The sequence below is a fragment of the Octopus sinensis genome, linkage group LG11 (assembly GCF_006345805.1).
Source record: "Octopus sinensis linkage group LG11, ASM634580v1, whole genome shotgun sequence".
Lineage (NCBI taxonomy): Eukaryota > Metazoa > Mollusca > Cephalopoda > Octopoda > Octopodidae > Octopus > Octopus sinensis.
In genome coordinates this window covers 31812236-31831372 of record NC_043007.1, presented here as the reverse complement: position 1 = coordinate 31831372, position 19137 = coordinate 31812236, and the positions used below count along the sequence as shown (strand labels likewise).

The 19137-nt window shown below is 39.4% G+C and overlaps 2 protein-coding genes across 3 annotated transcripts in view; one reads left to right on the top strand and one right to left on the bottom strand.

Annotated features, from left to right (window-relative positions):
* Window positions 1–12328, bottom strand: part of LOC115217448 (leucine-rich repeat-containing protein 74B-like) — a 52692-nt gene extending 40364 nt beyond the window's left edge. The window contains exon 1 of one of the 2 annotated variants that reach the window (XM_036507322.1): window positions 11719–12328. In XM_036507322.1, coding sequence (XP_036363215.1) covers window positions 11719–11721 — 3 coding nt within the window. In that variant the 5' untranslated portion in view covers window positions 11722–12328. The remainder of the gene's footprint in view (window positions 1–11718) is intronic. The other variant, XM_029787151.2, reaches the window with a different exon arrangement.
* A 4736-nt stretch (window positions 12329–17064) lies between these two features.
* The window catches only part of LOC115217529 (cyclic AMP-dependent transcription factor ATF-3-like), a 14694-nt gene continuing 12621 nt past the window's right edge, over window positions 17065–19137 (top strand). Inside the window, exon 1 of the mRNA XM_029787251.2 lies at window positions 17065–17297. Coding sequence (XP_029643111.1) covers window positions 17282–17297 — 16 coding nt within the window. The 5' untranslated portion in view covers window positions 17065–17281. The remainder of the gene's footprint in view (window positions 17298–19137) is intronic.

The following is a 19137-nucleotide window of genomic DNA, read 5'->3' as shown; positions in this document are numbered from 1 at the left end:
CTTTACGTTCTGGGTTCAAATTCCGCCGAGGTCGACTTTGCCTTTCATCTTTTCGGGGTCGATAAATTAAGTACCAATTGCGTATTGGGGTCTATCTAATCGACTGGCCCCTTCCCCAAAAATTTCGGGCCTTGTGCCTAGAGCAGAAAAGAATATAATGAAGCAATTCGCATAACTGTACATATTCCTGGGTCCATGCAAAGCTAGCAATAACCCCGTGGCCGGATGTGAAATACATCCCGCATTTCAAACGACTCATTTTATTCGGATTAACTCTTGTTTCAGTTATTGGGCTGCGGCTATGCCAGGGCATTACCTTAAAGGGTTTAGTCAAAACAAATCGACCCTAGACTAATTTTTTAAAGTCCGGTTCTTATTCTATCGAACCTCTTTTACTGAATCGTTAAGTTATGGGACCATTAACAAACACAGTTTTTAGACAGTGAAAGGACGGGGTACAAACACAGACCTGCACATACGCACGAACACACACACATGGCGGGCTTCACACAGTTTCCGTCTACCAAATTCGGTCGCATGACATTAATGAGCCTGGGGCTTCTGTAGAAGACTAAAGGTGTTTAGGCATGGGTGCAGCGATTTTGAGTCAGGTTTCTTCCCTTGGTTAGAAGCAGGCAAGATTTTTGGGGGTTAAGTATGTGAAAGCGCCGAGAGTGTTCTATGTTTATCGTTTCTTTTTTCTTTTTTCAACATTTTGAAGTGAAAACTGGAACGCAATATAAACTATGTTAGCCCACATTTATTGAATCCTGAACGCTGAAGATGTTCCGAGCAAAAACAGGACCAATGAGAGGCAGCATAACAAAACAGGAATGAATGTTTCCAGAACAAATTCCATCATTTAAGCAATTAAAAAAGGAACAAATAATGGAAAACTCAGTAAAAAAAATTCCCAATGTCGGGCATCGATGACCTTGGCAAATGTTCGATTTCCTCCGTAAATTCCCAAGCTGATCTGATGTTATTTCTGGAGTGGATAGATAAACGCCTATGTTTTGATAACCCCGTGATTGCTAATGTATAATACACAGAGATAATACGAGTTAGTGGTCCTGGCAAGAGAAACAACAACAACAAAAATCAATGTTGGTATTATCGCAGAATTAACTGATAAGAATAGTTCAAACATTATTCCATCGAATATTGGTAAACGGGGACAAGGATATTTAGAATGGGAACAATTGATTTAGAACTTTGCCAACGATATGATCGATAAAGTGCACGTAGAACCGCGTGGTTGAGAAGTGTTTCGTAGCCATGCCGTTCCAGGTTCGACCTCACCTCGCGCGCTTCACCATAAATGTTTTTTCCTGTACTCTTAAACTGACCACTTCATCGGATGAAGTTGGGAATTGATAGACAGAAACTACAAGAGCCTGTGAGATTTTTTTCCATTCTTCGTCTTACGATGCATCTGACTTTTCATCAGTGATGTTTCCTTGGGGTCACTTATATTTCAAATCTTTGAACAGCAGACACCCTTGTGCAGATGACCAAGGCCTAGCTTGTGTCCAGTTAGCACAACCCCTGGTGACACTGCTTCTTAGGCTTGCACCTCCTGATCTACAACTACCTTGTTCTCTTTTGCTTCCAGATAATGAACCACCGCTCGGCGACGGCCCGATCCCTTCTCCATCGAGTGAGCGAGGAAACTACGGAAGTGGCGGTTTTTCATCGTCGCAAACGCGCGCGACACCCCGACGCCAAACTGGCCGAGGGGGCGCTGCTAGACATTTGCTCTGCTTAAAAACACACCACGTGGTTTTCTGTTAGCGACACAATGTTCGTACACAGGACCTACGTGAATGTGATTTACCAGGAACATTGGTTCGAGGCAGGAGAACCGCGGAGGAGGCCGTGAGCATCTGACAGGTCCTCACCCTAAAAAACAATAAAAATAAAACATCGTAGCACTTTTGAACATGGAGCCCTCTACCACTAGTCCGGAGCATGAAATCATTCTTGTGTCGCCTTGTAAAAATTTCTCTGCAAAGCCCTGCTTGTATGCAAGGAAACTGTTAGTGTCTATTATACAAACTAACGAAGTTACCCCATATCCGCTCTATGAGCGAGTTGCGACCTAAAGAAACGGGTCTTTGAATTGACACTCGAACTGCAAGAAATATTAATTCAATCACACATTACCATCTTATACAAAAGACGGAAACATTTGATAATGTAGTGCGGAGGTATACTGTCTGAAAAGGAAGCGAGATGATACTCCATTAGAGCAGACCTGGATTCGTTCATTAGCGACGGTGATTCTATATAGCTGCTGATTCTGTTTCAAATAACTGTCAAAATCGTTTGTCTCTATTTGTTGCAAGAATACTGGAGCATCATACAGGGTTATTCAAAAAGAATAAACCGATTCCATTACGCAATATCTTAAGGAAAAGCAATAGAAAACTCCAGCTGAGTCCCAAGTATTTACTCACAATCAACTTTTATTTCCTGTCTGAAAAGTGTTCAATATGGCCACGGGCAGCATCAATGCGATAAGAGAATTCCTCCCAGACGCGTACCAGCATATTACAATCCACTGAGTTGATCGCTGTTGTTATTCGATGTTTAAGTTTTTTTTCTTGTGGGGATATGTAAAAGATCGCGTTTATGTTCCACCGCTACCCACTAAGATCGATGACCTTAAACGTCCAATAACACCAGGGATCAACTCAGTGGATCGTGATATGCTGGTACGCGTCTGGGAGGAATTCTCTTATTGCATTGATGCTGCCCGTGCTGCAGGTGGTGGCCACATTGAACACTTGTGAGATAGGAAATAAAAGTTGATGATGAGTAAATACTTGGGACTTAGCTGGAGTTTTCTAATGCTTTTCCTTATTAAAATAATGCGTAATGAAATCGGTTCATTCTTTTTGAATAACCCTGTATAATTTTGCGCGCACACGCATTCTTTTACAAATAAATTTATGATTAAATTTTTATGGTGGATGTAACTTATTTCAAGGCTTTTGGCAGAACCAGCGTGAATAAACATTCACAAATAAAGGTTCGACCACCACAACAACAATAGCAGTTATACCAATCGTAAAAATTATAAATCTAATGACAAGAGAGATATAGGGGTATTTCTGAATGAGCCCCGAATGGTTATATAAATTGAAAAGAACGATTGAGGCATATATACTCAGCGTCGCCTGCCGCAGGAAGACTTAAGAGTAAAATGGAAGCTAGGAAACTTGATGCAACTATTTTAGTACAGTTACAATCGTTGCTATTCTGAAGCGACCTCTGCCATGGACGCAATAATATCCAAACGAAACTAATTACAAATGAAATGGAGGAAGAGCTTATCATTTCAATAATCTCAATCTCGTACTGTGGAATACGCACAAAATGTCGGTGTATCGTTTGTCACTACGTACGAAAGACGCCGAAGTCACGAACCAAAATGTCTTTTTTTCTTTTTGCCTCACCTTGATTAATTCTAAAGCTCTAAAGAGTTAAATTAAATAGTAGCGTATGAGGGAGATAAAGCATTCACTGGATACTTTTGTCAATATTTTTGCAGCTCCAAGTTTAGACATGTTTATATATATATCTGTGTGTGTGTGTTATAAGAAGCTGAAGTTTTTTTTTTAGATCGTTGCGTTGAGTTTCACTGTGTCGATTATCCAGACGATTGAAAAAAGAAGGGCAGTGTAATAATATAATAAGCATAAATATCTTTAAACACTAAAATATGGTTAGTGATCGAGATGTTATTGGTTTCTCCCTCATCAAAAAGAAGTTAGAAAATGCGTCACGCATTCATTTATTTAATTGTCTTATGCAGAAAATTTAAACTATTCACATTACAATATTTTCAGATCTTCAGTATTGTATGTATAAATACTTACAAAGCTAGGAAGGTAATTACTGATGCAGTTTAAGGGTTCATGGATAACCGAATGTCGTTTTTTTTTTAATCTTTTTTCTTTATCTTTTTAATATGAAGATCTTTTCAGGTATGAAAACTTCCTTGTTTGGAAAATAAACTATTTTATCCAGTTGGCACTTTGAAATTCCTCAGACAGTATCGTCTGAAGTAACAAGAAGTAACCAATTCCAATGATAATTCTTTAGCTCAAAAATGCAATAAATTGTCATGGAACGATATATTTTTTCTGAAGAAGGAAGATGGCACCTTCTTGAGCAGTCAGTGTAAGGGTTGTGTATTGTATATTTGACCAATTAATTTATAATTGACAATGATACCATCCTTTAAACTGCAGATATATTTAGATAGTGAGGTGTCTTTCTGAGTGTACGAATGTATGCATATGTTGTTAGAATCTGTATTAAACTGAAGTAGACTTGCAGTGGTGGTCTGCGTCGGCAAGACGTAATATTTAAAAAGAGAAAAGAAAAGTGTACAGTGAGATTGCCGTAAGGACTGGAGTATCCGACGTTTCGTGCAGAGTCCTTTGGGATAAAGCATAACGGAAGGAAATACAAGACAACAGAGTTTTATATCCTCTGTTTTTGAAATTGGCTGCCATTGATGAGGAACGCAGGACAACGTGAGCTAGCATATTTTAGAAGGAAGTAGCAGAAGAGAGAAACTAAGTGAGAAAGGGACCCGACATCACAAAATGTGTCTGAATAAACATTACCGGACAGCAAATAGAGACTTGGACATTGCTTAGAAAATAATTTTCATTTTTAACCTCGTATATAGTACGCACTAGGGATTTTGACCTTTAAATTTTGGGGGGAAAATGCGGATTATACTCGAGGATTTACGGTAATATAAACACACACACACACACAACCTGATGAATCCGATGATGGCTTAGCTGACCAACACTTCGAAGTCGCAGTCAACACTATTCTTATTACAGAACAATAAATTTGTACTGTACCAAAAGTATTGAGTAATTTATTTTTACTACATTAAAAATGCGCGCGCGCGCATATATATATATATATATATATATATATATATATATATATATATATATAGCTGAATATTCTTTTTTTTTCCATTGGAATCTATGCCAAATTCTAAGATAGCGTGTTGGTACATATGTCCATGAGGGTAATAAATGATAAAAAAAATTAATTTTTTTCAGCCTGTGTTTGTCTATATTTTTATCTATCAGGATGTGTGTATGTGTGTCAATGTCTGTGTATACACACCCTATTTATTTTTCTGTATGTATCTATGGGTATATGTATATGTTTCTACGTACTTGGGTATACATGTATTTATGTGTTATATGTACGTGATGTGTGCGTTTATTTGGATCTGTGTGAATTTAGTATTTACCTATATGGGTTTGGGGTGCGTGTGTATTTATCAGCGTGTCTGTTGTGGTGTGTATATGTATCAGTTTATATATTTGTATGCATGAATGTGTGTGTGTGTGTGTGTGTGTGTGTGTGTGTGTGTATGTATGTATGCCTGTTTTGTTTCTTTCGCAGGACAATATCAACCCCGGGTGTAATCATCTTTATTTTTTTCCCATCCAACTTTGAATCTATCTACCTCTTTCTTTCACACACACACACACACACACACACATTCTGTGTGTGTGTGTGTGTGTGTCTCCTCTGCCTATCCCTCTTTCGGAAGGGCTGGTTGGGTAGCGGAAATTAATCGATTTTTAAAAGAAAGCCTAAGTCTTAAGTGGTTTGTGTAGCCATACGCAGACAAGATTAAATTATTTCAAATATATATATATATATATATATATATAGGCGCAGGAGTGGCTCTGTGGTAAGTAGCTTGCTTACCAACCACATGGTTCCAGATTCAGTCCCACTGCATGGCACCTTGGGCAAGTGTCTTCTACTATAGCCTCGGGCCGACCAATGCCTTGTGAGTGGATTTGGTAGACGGAAACTGAAAGAAGCCCGTCGTATATATGTATATGTATATATATGTGTGTGTGTCTGTCTGTCTCCCCAACATCGCTTGACAACCGATGACTGAAACAAGTAAAAGAGAGAAAGAGATATATATATATCAGAAAAGGCAATGAGCAGGCAGAAGTACAAGAGCGTCGCACGCCATCTTTTAGCGACATCGCTTCCCGATTCCTTACATTCGGAGCCAAAATTCCAGAGTCAATTTTGCCTTTCATCCTTTTCGGGTTCGATAAAATAAAGTACCAGTCAAGTACAGAGATCAATGTGATCGAGTCGACCCCTCCTCCCTCAAAATCGACGGCCTTGTGCCAAAATTCGAAACGTATTTATATGTGTGTCTTTATGAAAAGAAACTCATACATATACAGCCGACGAAAACAAACACAGAAACATACGCACACACATATACACTCACTCAGATAACCACACTACAACAGTCAGACAATAAACACACACACTGTTATAGAAGTTACAGCACGTACACATTCAGATAATGACACTATCAAAAACTTATAACACACACACACACACAGATAATCATACCAATAACATACAACGCACATAGATATACAGATAAGACAGTTCCCCAGAGAATGTAAAGATAGGAGAGAGTTTTCCTCTCTAACGAAATCGATTGCTCAACTGGGGTAACTTCCGAGTAACTGACTACAGAATTGTTTCACCGACTGGACTGCAACCATACTCGGGTGACACCCTCGAGGGTTTAACCCCATCATATCGGCCTCAGTATTTATTTCTATGTAGTACTTTTTTTCTTATAGTTTTCCATTTATCGATGCGCTAAATTACGGTATATAAAATAGCACAAAATAATCACAGTTTTAACAAGAGTGAAAAATAAAGATAGGTGGGTAGGCTGGCGCACGCATACATCCCCGCATTTACTTAGGGCTTTGCACAGCGATCATGCTGGGGCAGCACTTTAAATGGTTCTCAACCCTGTTTTTAATCTACGGACCCCTTTGATTACTAATTCTGGTGGACCCCAATACCCTTTCCATATTTAAAAACTAGTTTTACAGATAACTCTTCCAAAATTCTTATTTTGTTTTTCACACATTCACTTTGTGTAGCTTGAACTATGTACGTGGTCTGATCAATAAGTATCCGGACTGTTGCCGTAGTAACGAAGCTAAAGCACGCAGAGTGAAACTGCTTGACCTCGAACTCTGCTGTGCATGCGTACTAAGTTTTAACGTTCTAGCTCACTTCCACTGTTTACAGCAGTGCTTGGAAGGAAGGTGTGTAGCGTGTGATCGTCGCACTGACCATGATATAGAGAAAATTGAGCAGAGAATCTGTATCAAACTTTTCCAAAAGCATGGCGATATTCGCTCAGAGGCCTACGCAAAGTTTTCAAAAAAGTCTTCATTGTTCTCGATGCAATCAAGGAGATCTTGTGCAACTGAAACCCAAGTGTCCTTTTGGTCAGCTGAATGCAGTTTTGGCACAAACTTGGAAGACAGGTGTCTCATATCCAAATCTCAAGTGAACTGAACCGTAACTAATCTGCACATCCTCTGATAACTCACGGATGGTGATTCGCCGATTTCCCCTCACAACCGCTCGCACACCTCCGATGTTTTTCTCAGTTTTGTTAGTTGCGGGTCTCCTTGAGCTTTTGTCGACATATTTTGGCCATCTTGGAAACGTCTGAATCATTCGGACACTTCTGTGCGGCTCTTACACTCCCCTCCATACACTTTCTGCAACTTTGCGTGGGTCTCTGAACAGGTATCGCCATGACAACTTTTGTCTATCGTGGTCAATGCGACGATCACACGCTACACACCTTCCTTCCAAGCACTGCTGTAAACAGCAGAAATGTGCTAGAACGTTAAAACTTGATGCGCACGCACAGCAGAGTTCATGGTTAATATATGCTTTAGCTTCGCTACTATAGGCGCAGGAGTGTCTGTGTGGTAAGTAGCTTGCTTACCAACCACATGGCTCCGTGTTCAGTCCTACTGCGTGGCACCTTGGGCAAGTGTCTTTTACTATAGCCTCGGGTTGACCAAAGACATGAGTGAATTTCGCAAAAGCAACTGAAAGAAGCCCGCCCTGTATGTAGTTACAACCCACACATATATATTTGCTTAGTATATTTGGGGTAAGAAAAGAAACGTGCGTTATAGAGCTCCTACGCTTTTGTCCGGCCCCCACGTATTATATCCCAAGGTATCTCCGGGTATGGATATATAAGCGGAACTCCTTTCCGCTATATGCATGAATGTATGTATGTATGCATGCAAGTATGTGCCTTTGTGTCGGTGTTTGAGCCCCACCTCTGCCTGACACCCTGTGTTGGTGTATTTACGTCCTCGTAACCTAGAGGTTCGACAAAAAAGACTTATACAATAAGTATCATGCTATGCAAAAAATAATAAGTCAATTCATTCGACTAAAATTCTTCAAGGCGGTGCCCTAGCATGGCCACAGTCTAAAATTCTTCAAACAAGATACAAGGCAAAAGATAATGGCATACATATATTTCTATTTTGGAATGGTGAACCACACACACAAAGCTATAGATAATTCTTTCTACTATAGACACAAGGGCTGCAATTAGGGAGATGGGGGCTAGTCTTATTTCATCGACCCCGAAAGGATGAAAGGCGAAGTCGACCTCGGCGGGATTTGAACTCAGAACGTGCTGACAAACGAACTGCCGTCAAGCATTTCGCCCGGCGTGCTAACGATTCCGCCACTTTATATAAGTCTATAAATAAGTCTTTCTACCCTAGGCACAAGGCTTGAAATTTGGGGGAGGAGTCTAGTCGATTACATAGACCCCGGTACGTAACTGGTACTCATTTCATCGACCCCGAAAGAATGAAAAACAAAGTCGACCACGGCGGAATTTGAACTCAGAACGTAACCAAGTTTTCTACCCAGTGTGCTAACGCTTCTGCCAGCTCGCCGCCTTAAATAAATATATAAATAATAACACAGAAATATTAGGTTGAAAAGACTAATGTTTTCTAAAATATTCTGGCATCTTCCGACTCAGTAAAGTGGTTTGAGATGTCTGAACGAAATATTGCAACATTGCTATTTCTGCGTTTCACTATATTTTACGATAAGTAACTTGTTATCACACACACACACACACACACACACAAGAAACTGAAAGGTGACAGGCTTATCTGCGAACCTTCAGATTATTGCTAATACACACGCGCGCGCAGTCATATGTTCTTTTTCCTAGGGATCTGAACTGTTGAAGGATCGTCTTGACATACGACCGACCCTGGGTACTTTAAATCTGGCAAAAACCGTCTGTCTACAGTTTTCGTCCGGCGTGCTAACGTTTCTGCCAGCTCGCTGCAAATCGGTGATCTGGCAGAAACGTTAGCACGCCGGACGAAATGCTTAGCGGTATGTCGTCTGCCGTTACGTTCTGAGTTCAAATTCCGCCGAGGTCGACTTTGCCTTTCATCCTTTCGGGGTCGATTAAATAAGTACCAGTTACGCACTGGGGTTGATATAATCGACTTAACCAGTTTGTCTTTCCTTGTTTGTCCCCTGTGTTTAGCCCCTTGTGGGTAGTAAAGAAATAGGTATTTCGTCTGCCGCTACGTTCTGAGTTCAAATTCCGTCGAGGTCGACTTTGCCTTTCATTCTTTCGAGGTCGATTAAATAAGTACCAGTTACTCACTGAGGTCGATATAATCGACATAATACGTTTGTCTGTCCTTGTTTGTCCCCTCTGTGTTTAGCCCCTTGTGTGCAATAAAGAATTAAGAAACCGTCTGTCTACAGTTCCAAACAAACTTACACCGAGGGAGGGAGGCGGAGAAAGTGGGGTGGAAGGGGAAGGAGAAAACAGGGTGGATGGGACTGGTACATTATTTACAGACTCCCGAATGATGAAAGGCAAAGTTACCCTCGGTAGGATTTAATCTCTAGTTGGCGAGAGCTGAAACGAAATCCGAAAACGTCCGATAACTCCCCCCTCTCTCTCCACACCTATAATTGGTGCACTTGGTGTTGTGAGTGACAACCTGGAAAGTCTAGAGTTTACAGGAAAGAAAAAAAAAAACAACAACCAGCTACCATGGACATGACAAATATAATCAGTATGCGGAACAGCAAAAATATGCAAGACATTCTCAAGTTTAAAATGAATGTTTTTAATCTACGTCTCAAAGATGGACCTTTAAAGCTTTTGTAGAAACCAGTTCCTTCCTTCCTTCTCGAGCCATGCCTGGCTCATAAGGGCCGTTTTCCCGGTTTCCTTGGCGTATAGGTTCGTCGCAGGTGAGCTGCAAGATGCAGGAGGAAAGAGTGAGAGAAAGTTGTGGTGAAAGAGTCAGAAGTTCGCCATTACCTTCTACCGGAGCCGCGTAAAGCTTAGGTGCTTCGCTCATAAACACACACATCGCCCGGTCTGAGATTCGAACCTGCGATCCCTCTACCGCGAGTCCGCTGCTCTAACCACTAGGCCATGTGCCTCCACAGTTCCTCCCTTACAGGAAGGCGTCAAATAATTAAAAACAAGAGAATATATATCATACACACGACGAGCTCCTGCACAGATTCTACCCATCAAATTCTACTCACAAGGCAAGTATGGTAGGGAACTCGAGGCTACGATAAAAGTCAGCCATTGGCCCCAACGGAGCAGAGTCTTCGAGGTGGAATCACTTTCTCAATGGAACGCAAATTACTCTCTCAAACTTTCCCGACGTACACCCCCCCCCCACTCATTACGAATTTCTTTGTGGCAGTTTCAGATTTCAAAGTGAATGGAAATCATTCTGCTAATTCAACCCATATTGCAAATTGTATTAAACTCTTGTTGGATCAACTTCAACAGTAAATCTTGCGCAAGGTGTCCTACAGCTGGATCGAACTCAGAACTGCGTGGTTGCAAAGCGCCAAATTCTTAACCACACAACTATTCTTACACCACACGCTCACACTCTTTCCCTCTCATATATATATATATATTATATATATATATATATATATATATATATATAGAAAGAGAGAGAGAGCTTAGTCATAGAATTCATTAGAATCTAAGCGCACCAAAATATGGGATGCCAGAAATGGCAAGGTACCATAACATAGGATTCAGAGTGAGCTAAAAGAACCATGATCGTTTTTGAAATTGGTTAGTTTGCATGCGGTGTGTTAAAAACAATTCTGTTCTTTACTTTTTAAATCAGATTAATAAAGATTAAACATAATCTGTTTAAGAAGCGTATTAATTGTTCCCGTAGCAGTTAAATAAAACCGTGTTCTTTACTTCATTTAATTTTTATCCTATAAACATTAAACCGTATACACGGCACGGGATCCTATACTTCTCTTAGTCATTAAACTGAGGCCATCCTGGGGCATCTCCCTGAATTTTAGTCGAATGAGTCGATCCCATTTAATTTTTTTTCAAACCTGGTACTTCGGTCTCTTTTGCCGAACCGCTAAGTTACGAGGATATAAGCACCCTAATCGGTTGTCAAGCGGTGGGACTGAACCGGGACCATGTGGTTGCGAAGCAAGCTTCATACTACACAGCCACAAGAATTTTAAAAGGATTAATCAACATCAAAGAGACCCTACTTCAGAAGCGAACAATTCAATTCTTTTACTTTGATTGTTCATTTTATATTTTAGGCATATATATGATCGAACCCGAGGCCACGTGGTTACAAAGCGTACCATGCTCGCTTATAATTATTTCGATTGAGTAAAATAAGCGAAAACGGTGACTATCTACCGTGGTTGTTTATAACATTAAATGTTAAAGATTTCACAGAACAACGATAGATATAGAAATAAATTCAAACTTACCATTTTATCAATCCTAGTTCAGTTGTAAGAACATAGAAAGAGCTTGAAATAAACGCAAAGCAAAGTAATTTCTCTGGACTTGAGCGATCCCTTTCGCCCCAATGTCTGTCTGTCTCTAATACATTTTGTTTTACGGAAGTTTTTCTTTCCTTCCCTTCTACAATTCTAATTGGTTTTAAATTATTGTTGACTGAAGACAAAGCGACAAAACAGCAGTAATATTTAATAATGGACGACCGCAGCAGGCAATTTGTCGTTTGTTTTTCGAAGTCAGCTCCTGGCAACAGAGACATAAGCCATTGAAGTCATGACACAACAATCCATAGCCACCTTTTATTAACCTTTCAAGTAGGGGAAACAGAACTGTCTCCAGTCGTTTTCTCTTTTCTTTCCTTCTTCTAGCATTGCACAACTTGTACAGGGTTGCCAAGTTTTTGAATAGATTGCCTCTTAACGAACTTAAAGGCTTACATTTGAAATACACGTCTTATTGTTCTGAAAAGCCTATTGTTACATATCAGTTTATGTTTTCATACTGTTGAAAGTTCTCGTAAATAACTCTGTAACCACAAACCAACGGGGTAGAGAGAGGGAGAGCTTCAATATTATTGCTGTTGGACCTGCTGCAAATAGCAGCCAATTCCCCTGCAAAATATCATTCGGACATCTTTAACAAGAAATACACATTGTATAATGGAAATTTAAGGAGAGAGAAACAAAAATGAGGAGATAGTCACAGTAGAGGTCCGCTGGGTTAGAGTTGATTGGTTAAGCAGCAAAAACAAAAACAAAAAAATGCAACAGCTGTAATTAGTTTTGCCTCGTGGTTCTGGTTTCGAATAAAATTCGGCATTTCCTCCAACTTTAAGTTCAAATTCCTCAAAGGTTGACTTTACCTTTTAGTCTTTCGAGGTAAATAAAAATGAGCACTGGGGTCGATGTAATCGACTTAGACCCCACTCCACAAATTTTAAACCTTGTACCGAAGTTGGACTCGAATTTGGAGAGTTGAATTGGACAGGATGTCTTGCGGTATCTGTTCCAGTCCATTGCGTTCTCATAGCAATAACCGAAGGCACAAGTGCCAGGCTGTATTGCCCCAAATCAGCGGCCTTTCCTCTGGATAACATCTGTGACGTGGAGAGGAAAGCCTAGATTTTTTAGGAAAACTAGCTGTCACTCAAGTATGTAAGTCTTGCCTCTCTACACCATAGATATTATCCAGAGGAAAGGCCACCGCCTTGGGCCAATACAGCCTGGAACCGGTGTCGTCACGGTCGTTTCTATCAGAATGCAATGGGCCAGAACAGCTACCGCAAGGTATTAAGGATCTTTTCGGTTTGAACGGCAGTTTTTTAAAATAATTTCCACGTAACTAAACACTTTTAAACTTCGTATACTGGTAGAATGTGTTTATAAAACATCTTTTTCTCTTGGCTTTATTGAGAAAATTCTATAGTTTGTAAGATATTTGTTGTTTTTTTTCTTCAATTTCTACCAATCAATGACGTCTATTGAGGTAAAAAAAAACATTCTGTGCCGTATGAATATGTCCTCGTTTAAGAAACAGATTGGGTTTATTTACATTTCTGAAGAAAAAAAGATACCCTTCCTCCACCCCTAACCCTAAAACAGATTGAGATGCAATAGATCGATACTAGGGTCATAATTATGGGTGACAATTGCATATGACACCGCTAGAAAAACTGTCGTTCAAACCGAAAAGATCCGGTATTAAGTTCAATCCAACTCTTGAACTGTTCCGCAAATTCAATGCCTCTGATAGGTACTTATTCTGCGAGCTGGCCGGATCGTTGGCACACCGGCCAAAGTGCTTGGCGTAATTTCGTCCACCTTTACATTCTCAGTTCAAATTCCGCCCACGTTAAATTTGTCTTTCATCTTTTCGGAGTCGATAAATTAAGTACCAGCGAAGCCCTGAGGTCGATGTAAACAACTAGTCCCCTCCCACCAAATTTCAGGCCTTGTGTCAATAGTACAAAGGATTATTATTATTATTGTTATTCATGGCGACGAGTTGGCAGAATCGTTAGCATGCTGGACGAAATGCTTAGCAATATTTCGCCCGCCGCTAGGTTCTGAGTTCAAATTCCACCGAGGTCGACTTTACCTTTCATCCTTTCGGGTCAATTAAATAAGTACCAGTTACACGCTGGGGTCGATGAAATCGAATTACTCCCTTCCCCTAAATTTGAGGCCTTATGTGCAAAGTCGACCTCGGCGGAATTTGAACTCGGAACTAACGGCAGACGAAATTCGCTCGGCGTGCTAACGTTTCTGCCAGCTCGCCTGCCCTTCTAATTGTTGTTTCTCTTGTCCGCCTTTGAATTGTCTATCTGTCCGAACGTTTTAATGACCTCTATTGCGTTTTTGTTCCATTTGTGTGCATGTGTGTGTGTATATATATGTATATATATATATATACACACATAAATATATATATATATATATATATACACACACACATATACATATATATATACACACATATACATATATATATATACACACACACACACACACATATATATATTCACTTTTAAGTTTATGGATTTCCTATAAAGATAAAACTTAATATTGACTTGGCTGTAAATTATGGTTGCAAAACAAAATACAGTGTCCTTGCCAACAACACATACACACACAAATGTGCAGAATAGAGTCGAAAGCTCTTAGGCGGATCCGTGTTAAATTTACTTGCATATAGAAAAGAACGAAAAAAAAAACGACTTCCTGATTTTTTTTCGCGTAATTTTTAGTCAATAAGCAATATTGATACATAATGAATGGCGAGATAGTTTTTATTGAAGGAATTGTTTGTTCCTTCTCAAGCCATGCGTGACTCATTAGGGCATGCCATGCCCGGCTGATATAGATTCCGCACTTCGACGGGACGCCTGTCCGTCACAGGTGAGCTGCAAGAGGAAAGAGTGAGAGAAAGTTGTGGCGAAAGAGTCAGCAGAATTCCGGCCATTACCTTCTGCTGGAACCGCGTGGAGTTTAGGCGTTTTGCTCATAAACACACACATTCGAACCCGCGATCCCTCGACCGCGAGTCCACTGCCCTAACCACTAGCCCATGTGCTTTCACCATTGGTGGAATTAATTATATATAAATAATTATGAGGTTATTCAAAGAAACGAGAAACTTTCTACTAAACGTACATGAACATTTGTTGATATGGAACTTAAGACTACAGCACAAATGAGTCGCATATACCGACTTTGTTTCTTTATAACTTTCAGAAAAATGGATAGTTTTCAACGAAATTTTCTCCAAATCCCTATTAGATTGTGTAAATTATGATTATATTGAATTTAATGTCAAAAGAAAAACAAAAGAAAGAATGGTGGCCGGGAATATACACACTGATACGTATCACGAATGTATCTAGAAAATGAAACTACAAAATTATATGATGTTCGTCAGAATGTATTAATGTGTGTTTAATTTTCACTTTTACATTCCGATAAAATCGTTATCTCGCTTTCTGAAGGGTATTTGAAGAAAATTTCATTACCAAATACCCATTTTTCTGAAAGTTAGGAGGAAAGAAAGTCGACTCGTGTCAGGTATCCGAAACTTCCCACTTCCACGAAAATAATTTTGACAACAAATTCCAATATAATCGGAATTTACACCGTATGGAAGATATATATGTGTATATATATATATATATATATATATATATATATATAATCTTTTACATATTTTCGTTTTTGGATTTGGTTTGCAAGATTCTTTATATGAGTTCGTGTGTTGAAGCATATTCTGTTGTGCCTGGGGAGAGTCATTTTCTTTTTGGGCCTTATAATGTAACACACTGACCGGTGAAATTTCCACTATGGGTCTTAATTCGGCCGTGGAGTGAACATAAGGCCACATGGTTGAAAAGTAAGCTACTCAACCACACAGTCACGTCTGTAAGGTATTCGTAGGAAATTTCGATAAAAGAAATATCCATTTTCTGAAAGTCGGGTGGGTGCACTTGTATAGATCTACCGCAAATAATGTGGAATCCACTGTATGGTCACACAACTTGCTAAAAATACGCCCTTTTCAAGCCTAGCCAGGCTCATGGGCCCGGTTTCCCGGTTTCTGTGGCGTATGTGTCCCCCCCCCCCAGCTGGACGGGACGCCAGTCCATCGCAGCGTTATTCAGGAAGAAAGAGCGAGAGAAAGTTGGGGTGAAAGAGTACAACAGGGGTCGCCACGAACCCCTGACGGAGCCTCGTGGAGCTTTAGCTCAATAAACACATGCAACGTCCGGTCTGGGAATCGAAACCGCGATCCTCCGACCGTGAGTCCGCTGCCCTAACCACTGGGCCATTACGCCTCCACAGCTCACATCTTACCATTTATAAAGAGGGAAGACACTTTTTAGAAATGCAAAGGAAGATAAATAAAACTGGTTGATCATGGCTGGAATGCTTTTCGGTATAGAATTTTTCGATCAGGGCCTAAGGGAACAACGCGTGAGCCTAGGGCAGTGCTTTTCAAACTTTTTGCTGGAGCGGAACCCCAAGGAAACATTCCACTGGCTCGAGGAACCCCTGTGCAATAATTTAATGGTCTTATGCACACATATCTGCACAGGAGAATTAAAAATTACGGCCGATTTTAGCAGTTTTGTAACTTCTTGCGGAACCCCTGCACTGTACTGGCGGAACCCTAAGGTCCCGCGGAACCCTGGTTGAAAACCACTGGCCTAGGGAATAACTCCGTAGTTACACAAACATATGCGAGCATGACAGCACACACGCACACACATATACCAAGAGAAAGACCATAACAGAAAGATAGATAGAGAGAGAAAGAGTGGGAAAGAGAAAGTGAAAGAGAGAGAGAGAGAGAAAAAGAGAGGCATGTAAACCCGTTGAAGTGAATATTATGCACAATCAATGACTAACAGAAAGATACAGACTAACACACACACACACACTTATATATATATATGTGTGTGTGTATATATTCACACATACACACGCGAACACTTGTGCACATAAACACACATTTATACACACACGCGCGCGCACATACACACGCGACGAGCACGCTTTTAAATGGCTTTGATTTCGATTTCAAAAAACGAACCAATCACTTCTATGCAAATTATCAACAACTTTACCGCCTTCCGTAAAAAAAAAAAAAAAATATATTATAACCAGAAAAATTAGTAAATGTTAATTTGCTATCTACAAGTTTTGTTATCAACAGTTATCATTTTGTTGTTATTGTTATTATTATTTTATTGATTGTTTATATGATTGTGATAGTTACTTTTAAAATAAAAAATTTTCCTCTCTTTCTGTTAATCACCAGTTTATCAACTTTGACCCGGTCAAATTATTCTTATTGGTTGCTAGAAAATAAATATTTACATCACTCACGACGCACAGCCCATCAAAGTAACAGTGAAATTCTACCAGTTGCCGCCGTCTCTGATCAGACACATTTGGTGAATCTTGCTTTGACACATAAGTGTTCTGTTCTCTAACAAAAACTACTTGAAAAGCCTATGAGTACCACCAACCACCGAAAATGTATAATTCAAAAGGTAAATATTTACATTCTAGAAAATCCATTTTTATTTTTGTTAATTTATTCTTTGTTTATTTTTTTTTTTTTTTATTTTATTGTTTTTCTACGCGTGTTTCTATTGTTGAACATGATCATTCGTTGTCATCGTCATAACCATCTGCATGTTCGAACGGGGCGCCGAAGTGTCAGGAACGGCATTTAACACTACGGAACTTTAAACAATTTTCAAACAGTAAAATAATTTTTAAGCTGTGAAGATGAAGAGAAGCCTTAACATTTCGGACAAAACTCCTTAGTTGGAAAGAAATTAAATACTCATGCCGGATAAAATTGATAGAGAATCGCGAAAGAAAGAAGACTTCAGAAACATGAAGAAAAACTTCTGACCGAAACGTTATTACTCCTTACTTCTGAATGACTGAAGTTTATTCCACTAGTTGAACAACACTTTTTTTTTCTATTGATCTCTGCAAATCACCACAAGTCTCCTTGGATTCTACTGTGTTACTCTACGGTATTTTGTTCCGTTCTTCTATTAATTGATTTCAGGAATGGTCGCTTTCGATTTTGGCTTTGTTGTTTTGGCAGAAATGGTCGAATACTTAACTATATGGTTTTTGTTTTAATCCTCTAAGTTTTAAGTTTAAATTTTCTGAGTCGATTTACTCTTCATCCACCTGGAGTTTCATAAAATAGGAGCCAGTCTTTTTAAACCTATAAATATCACGGGCATAACTACAGAAGTATGCCCCTGAATTTGTTTCAGTATGGCTTTCTGAAAAGTGGATATTTTACCCCTTTACTTGTTTCAGTCATTTGACTGCAGCCATGCTGGAACACCACCTTTAGTTGAGCAAATCGACGCCAGAACTTATTCTTTGTAAGCCTAGTACTTATTCTAGCAGTATCTTTTGCCGAACCGCTAAGTTACGGAGATGTAAACACACCAGCATCGGTTGTGACAAACACAGACACACAAACATATACATATATATATATATATATATATATATATATATATATACACATATAAACGACAGGCTTCTTTCAGTTTCCATCTACCAAATCCACTCACAAGGCTTTGGTCGGCCCAAGGCAATAGTAGAAGATATTTTCCCAAGGTGTCATGCAGTGGGACAGAACCCGGAACCATGTGGTTGGTAAGCAAGCTACTTACCACACAGCTACTCCTGTGTCTATGTTTTAAAATATTGTGTAATGAAATTTTCTTTGGCTGATGTGGATTACGATCGAGTGGGAATTTCTCCATTTTTGTAAAAAACATTTTCAGAGGTGGGGAGGGCGATAAGTTCCGAATAATTCACTCACCTCCACTTTGTTTCCTCATGCACTTTAATGATGTAAATTACAGTTATGAGGAAACAAATTCAACATTGTATGTGTGTGTGTGAAGTGTACCGTTCTGTAGTTATGTCAATATCACTGATGTGTTGTGTTGTGTGTGTGTGTGTGTGTGTATACATAATGATTTTGACTGCCCGCCACCATAATAATAATAATAATAATAATAATAATGATAATAATGATAAGGATAATGATGATGATGACGGTAATAATAATAATAATAATGATGATGATGATGATGATGGTAGTAATAATAATAATAATAATAATAATAATAATAAATGCCCTGACACAGTACCAGGCAGTGTCTCTCATGGCTTCTGATCTCAGCTGATTGGAAGTGTTATCATGTACATTGTTTTGTCTTGGTATAAAAGATGGGCTACAGCAAGTATTCTTCTCAATACCACAGATTTGCTTGTCAGTTATTTGACCTTAATCAGTTGACTTTAGTGACTGACGGTATGTGCATCTCTGATCATGAGCAGAAG